At 47.8% G+C, this 8,144-nt stretch overlaps 3 protein-coding genes across 3 annotated transcripts in view; 2 read left to right on the forward strand and 1 right to left on the reverse strand.

Moving 5' to 3' along the window:
• HSPB2 (heat shock protein family B (small) member 2) overlaps positions 1–335 on the reverse strand; it is a 1,319-nt gene extending 984 nt beyond the window's left edge. Inside the window, exon 1 of the mRNA XM_009638414.2 lies at positions 242–335. Within this exon, the coding sequence (XP_009636709.1) occupies positions 242–335 (94 nt within the window). The remainder of the gene's footprint in view (positions 1–241) is intronic.
• Positions 336–2,476: 2,141 nt separating this feature from the next.
• Positions 2,477–5,742, forward strand: CRYAB (crystallin alpha B). Its single transcript, XM_009638415.2, has 3 exons — positions 2,477–2,674; positions 4,261–4,383; positions 5,539–5,742. The coding sequence occupies exons 1-3, from the start codon at positions 2,477–2,479 to the stop codon at positions 5,740–5,742; spliced, it is 525 nt and encodes a 174-aa protein (XP_009636710.1).
• Positions 5,743–5,949: 207 nt separating this feature from the next.
• The window catches only part of FDXACB1 (ferredoxin-fold anticodon binding domain containing 1), a 6,411-nt gene continuing 4,216 nt past the window's right edge, over positions 5,950–8,144 (forward strand). The window contains exon 1 of the mRNA XM_035893928.1: positions 5,950–5,983. Coding sequence (XP_035749821.1) covers positions 5,950–5,983 — 34 coding nt within the window. The remainder of the gene's footprint in view (positions 5,984–8,144) is intronic.

An 8,144-nucleotide genomic window follows, 5' to 3' on the forward strand; every position in this document is an offset into this window, starting at 1 on the left:
GGCCACTGGGGGCATGAGGGAGGGACAGGAGACACAGCAGTAGGCATGGATGGAGGAAGTGGACCTGAACAGAGAGACCCTGGCTGTTCCCTGGCTATTCCCCCTGGGTTCTTATGCTCAAAGTTCCTTGGCTCCAACTTCCCTGGCCTGCTCTGGAGCTCAGTCTCCCCAGGGGGGCTCCACCAGCCCTCCTGCACCAGAGGAGAGAAAGGTGCTGGAGAAATCCCATCTCCTTTCTTACCTTCTCCAAAGTTCTGGTCGTAGATCTTGCTAGGGTTGGCAAACTCGTACTCCGAACTCATGGGGTAGGCGTGGGGGACAGTCCGTGCAGCCATGGTGTGCCTGGGAAGGGGACCTTCCAAGCCCTCACTGCCTCTGAGAGTGAAGGCTGCAGATTGCAAGGTTTTAATTGGGCGAATTCCACAGGGAGGAGTGTGTGATAAAAAGTTGGACCAAAATAGCCACGCGCACAGGCCCCAGGATGCCTCGCCAGGGTGACGAGGGAAGCTTCTCACTGCATTCCAGCAGGGAGTGCAGGCACTGCCCGCAGCCAGGAACGCCTCGGGAAAATCCCGCTCCTCCTCCCAGCCTCTGAGATCCCCTCCTTGGGCAGAGGGTACAGGAGGCAAATAGGCAGCCAAATACAGCGTGGAGGCACAGAGGTGAGCTGAGGGAGACTGAAGTAGGAGAAAACAGGACAGACCCCAGGGTCTGCTGCCTGTGGTGCTCCCAAAGGCAAGGGCCAGCAAGAAGGCTCATTGCAAGCGGGTTTAGGGAGTCCCTGACACTGGGTCTGCTGGCCTTGAAGCACCCGGTGGGGATGGGGCAGTAGCTACTGCTGGCTGGTGCTTGCTCAGGTCATGCAAAATCATGCGAAGTCACTATCACACCCATCACCCCACTGTGAGCTTAGGGCCCAAATCAGTCCCTCCTGTTCCCTGCACAAAGGAGCTTGATTTTCCGAGAAGCTGAGTGGATGGCTCAAGCCTTTTGTTCCTGTGAGTGGTGAAGTGCTGCAAGTAGTTAAGCAGACAGGATCCACATCCCGAACTGTGCTGCTGCAAGCGCTGGCTGCCCAGACTGTCCCCTGGCTAAGGCTTTGGCACAATGTAATGAAACATGGAGAAATGCCCGTGCCAGAGATCACAATTTAGCCAGGGATATGAAGCTGGCATAGATCCAGTTTTATTGAACTGGGGCATGGGGAAATTAGTGCCCAGTTAATCTCCTTGTACCCTGAAACCATACTTGACTCCATATCCCTGCAGTATGAGAGAGCAGGTGCACTGCTGTTGATGTAATGGTGAATTTATGGCCTGAGCTTGCACAGAGCAAATTCTGCTCCCTATTCTTGCAGGCAAGCTGAGAGGAAGAGGGTCAGACCCTTTTGCAAGGGTCTGGTGGTGCTAGCAGTAAGAATGATGTGCCTCAGAGACAGTAATTGCATTTAAGTTGCGAGCTCTCAGAAGCAGAGACTGTCTCTTGCCCTTTAAGGACAGTTGCTAGGCTGAGTCCATTCCTGTGATTTAGGTTCATAGGCAGGGCAGGAATTAAAATAAATGTGTGAATTAAGATGTATTAGGAACATAATTACAGGAAATCAGCTTACTTCAGGGGCACACAGAGGCAGCCTGCATCCCTGAGAAGGCATGTTGCAGCGCAGCACCATGGAGGCCATTGGCATGCCTGGTTTATCTCGGCTCACAGCCCTCTGGAATACCCTGAGGTTGCAGAGTGTCTGGCTTTTCTGCTCTCTCCAGCAAAGTGGTTTCTGCAGTGGGCAAAGGATGAGAGGTGTTGGGCTGAAGTGCTGTGGAGAAAGCCATCCTTCATTCACATGCACACCGGTGGGTCTGCACTAAGGCAGTGGGGCTTACTGGGCTGCAGAGAGCCGTGCTGCTGGGGGTATCTCAGCAAAGACCTCCTGGGATCTTTCCAGACCTCTGACTAAAGCAGGCCTGTGGCTTCCTTTGCCTTAAGGGGAGGCAAAGGAACTCTCTAGTCTCTTCCTAGACTGGTGGGTGATGTGGGGAGCTGAAGTCTCAGTGCTGGCAGTGGGAACAACGGCCCCTTGTCATTTTCCCTGGGAGCCAAAGATAGGAGCTGCATTGATCCTGCTGGCATCCAAAGCAGCTGGGAACATCCGCCAAGCCTGCCTGGGACTCTGCAGATAAACAGCACGTGGGGAGCAGGGCGGGCGGCTGGGCAGTTTGGCTTCTTGCTGGCCCATTAGGCTCCTTTTCTTCTTCTCCCCTTCCCCCTCCTCCTCAGCAGCGTGTTCAAATCCCTGAGACAGCTACTGGGCACCGCTGAAGGGACCAGCCCAGGAGTGGGACAATAAAATCCCTGACACCACTGTTCAAGAGGCCTCAGGCGGGGGGGAAGGCCAGGCCAGCTGCACGGGTATAAAGCTGTCCCCCGCTCCGGGCACAGCACTGCAGTACAGTTGTTTGCCAGGCTCCTCCGGCGCACTCCAATGGATATCACCATTCATAACCCCCTGATTCGCAGACCCCTCTTATCTTGGTTGGCACCGAGCCGTATCTTTGACCAGATTTTTGGAGAGCACCTGCAGGAGTCAGAGCTGCTCCCTGCTTCCCCCAGCCTCAGTCCGTTCCTGATGAGATCCCCCATTCTTCGGATGCCCAGTTGGCTAGAGACGGGACTCTCTGAGGTAACCTTCCCTTCTTAATACTCTTTGTTATCGCTGTGTGCACATCCTGATGGGTCCGGAGCTGGATACCCATGAAAGCCGAGAGCTTGGAAGCTGCTTGAAGGTGGTTATTAGGAAAAGGCTGGGGAAAAGGGTGCTGTGATTGTGCCTCTGCTCCTCTGCATTAGGCAAGAACATCTGCATGCTCTGCTAATCATTTGTGACTGAGAGTAAGTATTGCCATAGTGTTGGGAATAGAGGCAAACTGAGCTGAGTGTGTGCGGGAAATGACTGCAAGAGCTGATGGAAAAAAGGAGGAAGCCTAATTTCCCTGTCTGCTCTGCAAAACTTTCAATCCCACTCCCTTCTGAGATGCAAACAGCACGGGGTAGTGGGCAGGGATAGTGGGATCCTCATGCCAGGCAATGTGGGAGCTCACGGTTGCTGAGGAAAAAGGGGCCTATTTTAAAGAGTCACTGCTGAGGAGAGCAGTATTTTAGGTAAGATACAGGACCCAAAGGATCATGAAGCATCCATCTGTTTGCTTCAGGGCCTGAGCCAAGAGGCATGCAGTTCAAACAACCTTGCCTGTTCTGTGAGTCAACTGTCTTATTTAAGCTATTCTAAGCCAAAGGAGTGAGAGGAAAGTATTTTTTTAATCTTTGCATAATGTTTCCCTTGATTTAGTGACCTGGGTCTGGCTGTCCACTGATGCAGCCATAATAAGCACCACAGATAACAACGTCTGACTATCTCAGTGGAGAAATCTTCACAAATAATCTAGAAGGAGGAGAAAGCACTTAGACTCCCAGGTCAAACTGCGGAAACCAGTAAGCCTAGAGCTGGCACAGAGGCTGCCTCCACATCCCAGAGCAGAGCTGCAGGATGCTCCCATGCCCCCTGACCACGAATACAGCAGGAAGACAGAGACAGCCAGCTCATATAGCAAAGTCCCACAAACATGCCTCAGACAGGCAGAAAATGCAAATTCAACCTCAGGAAGCAGCAAAAAGCAGTATTTGTTAGAGGCAATAAAGTGCAATATGGAAGGAAAGGAGGTGAGATTAGCAGCAGGTGACTCAAAGTTTCGGCAGAAGTCCTGCTGCTCAGATAACAGATGTGAGCAGTGAGGCAGTACTGCTCACCCGTTATTTTGGTTGCTAAAGAGTGATGATGCAGGGGAAAGCCTGCAAGCCTGCAGGTGAGCTGCAGTCAGCTGCACAGTCAGGGTTTCTTTTGCTTGAAAGGTTTTGCAAAATCCAGTCACAGAAATTGGAAACCTCCAGACGTTCTGTAAAAAGAATTGGATGTGAAACCTGTATGCCAACTGAAGAGTCAGTTTTAGCAAATTCAGATTAAGAGATTCTCTTCCTCACTCTCAAGGAAGACATTTATCTCACGTGATCAAGAGAAAGCATTCACGTTTTAGATACTGTAGTGATGGCCAGCAAGGGACAAGCCACCCAGATCAGAATCCCAGGATCAAATGAAGATCAGACAGTGCATGTGTAGATACCAGTTTGACTCTTGAATTGCTATATTCCGAGAGCCTTTTTACACTGAAACCCTCACCTGCTCTTTTCTGAAGTCACCTCCTTGTTTTGCAGATGCGACTGGAGAAGGACAAATTTTCTGTAAATCTTGATGTGAAGCATTTCTCCCCTGAGGAGCTAAAAGTGAAGGTGCTTGGGGACATGATAGAAATTCACGGGAAACATGAGGAGCGCCAGGTACTTCTACTTTAACTGTGCCACTGATAGAGTCAGTGTGAACTTCCTCATCTACGGTTAAACAAGGAGACTGCAAAACAATCCTTTCCTGTGCTCATCTCAAATACTTCTAATGTTTCTTATCAACCAATGCTAATGGAAGATGCTTCATGCAACCCCCCTCCAGCTGATCCCAGACTGGGCAGCAACAGGGTAGAGTTTTATTGCTGATGTTACATGAACTGTGAACTGAACTGGAAAATCATCTTTGAAATGGGCATTTCTGGGCCTCTCTCTTTCTGGGAAGAGGCATTCAATAAGCTAACAACAAACTGTAATAATTAAATCACATAATGAATCAGTGCATTGCCCTGTTCTGTTACCATGAGGCTACCTCTTCCTGAAAAAGACCCATCTATCAGTCTGTAATCCTTAAAGGCTGTGTTCTGCTGTCAGTCGTCCCACTTGTTGCTGGCACTGGAGACCTGTGTGGTAACTGGGCAGACAGAGGTCAAAATCCATGTCCAAAGCTGTATGTAACAGGGTTTGCCAGTCCCCATCTCCTTCCCACCCACCCCCCATCCTTGCCAGAAGGAAAAGAATCCGCATGATAAAGTAGCTATGTCACTGGAATTGTCAGCTCTAAGAGCTTCTGGGAGCACAGATCTCAGGAAATAACAGCATTACTTGTACCTGGTAGAAGCCTGTAATTCTGACATAGCTTCTGCAAATTGTTTTTGGCTAAGAAAATAATCGAGCACTATAGCAGAGATCAGCTCACTAGAAAGCTGTGTATGCCTAGAGCTCTGGAGACGCTCAGTAACAGGCGTGGTTGGCACTGCATGTAGGTCTAGCTGCTGCATCTTAGGAATGACAGCACAGCACTGTGCAATGAAGCCAGTCTCTGGCTGGCACAAGAGCTGGAACATAAAGCCTCCTCCTGTAAAGGGTGTACCTGCAGGCACCTGCAGCCTAGGCAGGGCAGCGTCTCACTTCAGCTGGTCTTGGCTCTTTAAAAAGGCGATCTCATAATAAAAACTCTTTTAACTTTCTGGAAAGTCTTCCTTTGAGAGCTGCAGCTTCCTGATCTCAGACTTTATGCAAAGGGCCCATGGTTTAGGTGGAACTGAGTGAACATTTCTAATCAGGGCTGTTCCTTCTCTTCTCCTTTTGAAGGATGAGCATGGCTTTATTGCCAGGGAGTTCAACAGGAAATACAGGATTCCAGATGACGTGGACCCTCTGACCATAACCTCATCACTCTCTCTGGATGGTGTCCTGACGGTGAGCGCACCGAGGAAACAAAGCGATGTCCCTGAGCGCACTATCCCTATCACGCGTGAAGAGAAGCCTGCCATTGCAGGAGCCCAAAGGAAGTAGGCTGCTATTTAAAGGCACCGTGGGGGGCCATTCAAGAGCACTTTTCATCAGATGCCAGCTATACTGAATGGCTATTCTTATTATTTATGCTGAGTAAGTTTACTAACAAATAAAACATGAATAAGCAGATTGTATTTTTTTGTTTTGAGCACTGCGGACAAGGGAAGTGGGCCAAGGAAGCTGTGTAAGGTTGCTGTGCAGGGAAACATGCCTGGTACTATTCTTGCTTACCGCTTGAGTGGTAGGTGCATCCAGGAGAGCTTGTCTTGGTGTTCAGAAACACTTTGCTAGTTTCACTTTGTGTACTCCAATGTTTTGCAAACATCTAATTGCATGAGCCTTTACCTCCACTGTTGCCAAAGGATTTCAGAGTGTTTCACAAGCAACAGAAAAGTTTCTCCAGTGGAGATTAGACTGGTAAAACAACTTCTTGACAATTGAAACCCATTCGAAGTGTGGGTATTAGATAACAACTGAATGGAAGACAACTTTATCTTAAATCTCTAGAATGACTCATGTTACAGACAAATATCCAAGTGCTGCAACCAATTCTGAGTAGTTGCAGATGAAAACTGCATAGCTGTCGTAAACACAGATATATCCAGAGAGGAGAATACCATCCTGCTCTCATGGTGCAAATCACATCACTTTGAAACTATGTTGTCAGTGCCCTTCAAATAATGAACAAGATCTGATGTCTGCAGCATTAATCTGATTTATGCTAACATTGTTGAGTGGTACAAAACACTATTAAGTCCTTCTCAGGTGTCATCATCTGCTTAGCACCTCTCTTCAAAGGGATATGAGCATAAAGGAAAGTCTGTATTACTGGAATTGAATTTCTAAAATTCATCTCCAAAAAGGACAGAATGCCATAGATGTGTCGCACAGATCATCAGACTCAGTTATGACCTGACCTGTTTCCCGTGTTCCTTATACATGCTAAGACAAAAGTTATATTAGAAGGCATCAGTTTAAATCCCAGATGAACTGAGAGGGCATCCTTCTTCCATGGCTTTAAGTGAGAAAAATAAAATGAGCACTCAGTGATGTGGGGTCATTGTGAAATACCCCAAACCCCACCTAATTGCCAAGGTCTAGTGTCTCCTATTAGCTGGTTCTAATAAGCTCTTGCAGGTAAGGCGTTAGTTGGTCTTGACTGACGAGGCGCAGGGTGACTGGTGCCTTGCAGTCATCTCTGCACACAAAGCAATCAACAGAAACACACACAGGTTACAAACAAGACATCGTAGAAAGCAGGAAGAACATTTTTCACATGATGCTATATTTGGGTTTCATGTGTGACAGGTCTTTTTGCTTGAAGGATATCCTTGTAGGACTGCTAGCAGACGGATCTCCTCTTTTTCTGAAGACAGAAGTCTGCAGACTTCTCTCCATCTCTGTTGCTTTTCCTGCATCCTTCTTGTTCCTTCTCTGAATGTGGAACACAAGCAAAAAAAATGCTGCCATATTGAGGCCTGCAGTCTACCGTGTAGCAGGACTGAGTAGTTCAGTTGAATGAAAGAGGTTTCAACTCAGGGAAACCAGTGAGGTTCTCATTCAAATCCTAAAAGAATAAACACAAAAAAACTTGAGGAAGTAAGTGCAAAATAGTAAGAATATATCCAGAAAGTGCAGCTGAGGGAAATCTTTTCTGTAGAGCAAGGTTTTGTTAGGCTCAAACTCAGGAGCAAGAAATGGCAATTTTGAGTGAGAGCTCCTTGGGGATAAACATGATGAGGTTAGCTAGACAAGAACACTTGAAATGCAAATACCACTCCCTGAATGACTGGAAATACCTGTTCTGTGGTGGCACAGGAGCACAACTCAACAATGAGAAAATGACAGAAAACAATTCTGTCATCTCTAAGCACAAATGTAATTCAGAAGCTTCTCTTTAGCTACACTACAGATCCAACAGACTATGTTGTAGTTCTGTGCACATACTTTTTATTCTCTGATGCTTTCCCTTGTTGTAATCTGAAGAGTGTGTTGTTTCAAAGCAGTGAGTATACTGAAAAGAAAAACTCACATTTAGCATGGCTAAATATAAGTAAAAAACTTTAACAGGGGGGGAAAGAGGTGTTATAATAAATATCTATTTTCCTCAACTGTGGTACTGCATTTCTCAGCTTCCCCTTACTGAACCCTCCCAGAGAAACTCACCCACCCTTTGAAACAGACAAAGTGATTTACCCAAGGCCACAGGTGCCCAATGCCTGAACCAGGACCAGACCTCACAAACTGCAAGGCAGTAGGAATCTGTTGGAGCTTGCCTTTGCCAATTTTAAGCCTTCCACTGTCACTACCCCTGTGACTCCTGAAACACTGTCCTCGCCCTCTGCAGCAGCTGCGGGCACACAAATAGCCCAGGCGACAGCAAAGCCTCGCTATTCTCTCCC

Source organism: Egretta garzetta, unplaced genomic scaffold, assembly GCF_000687185.1.
Source record: "Egretta garzetta isolate BGI_Z169 unplaced genomic scaffold, ASM68718v1 scaffold365, whole genome shotgun sequence".
Lineage (NCBI taxonomy): Eukaryota > Metazoa > Chordata > Aves > Pelecaniformes > Ardeidae > Egretta > Egretta garzetta.

Bases quoted from the DNA above. Each gene is read 5' to 3' on its own strand.
- CRYAB (XM_009638415.2), top strand. From the start codon at position 2,477: ATGGATATCACCATTCATAACCCCCTGATTCGCAGACCCCTCTTATCT. The intron at 2,675-4,260 runs GTAACCTTCCCT...CTTGTTTTGCAG, and splicing joins TAGAGACGGGACTCTCTGAG to ATGCGACTGGAGAAGGACAA. The intron at 4,384-5,538 runs GTACTTCTACTT...CTCCTTTTGAAG, and splicing joins GGAAACATGAGGAGCGCCAG to GATGAGCATGGCTTTATTGC.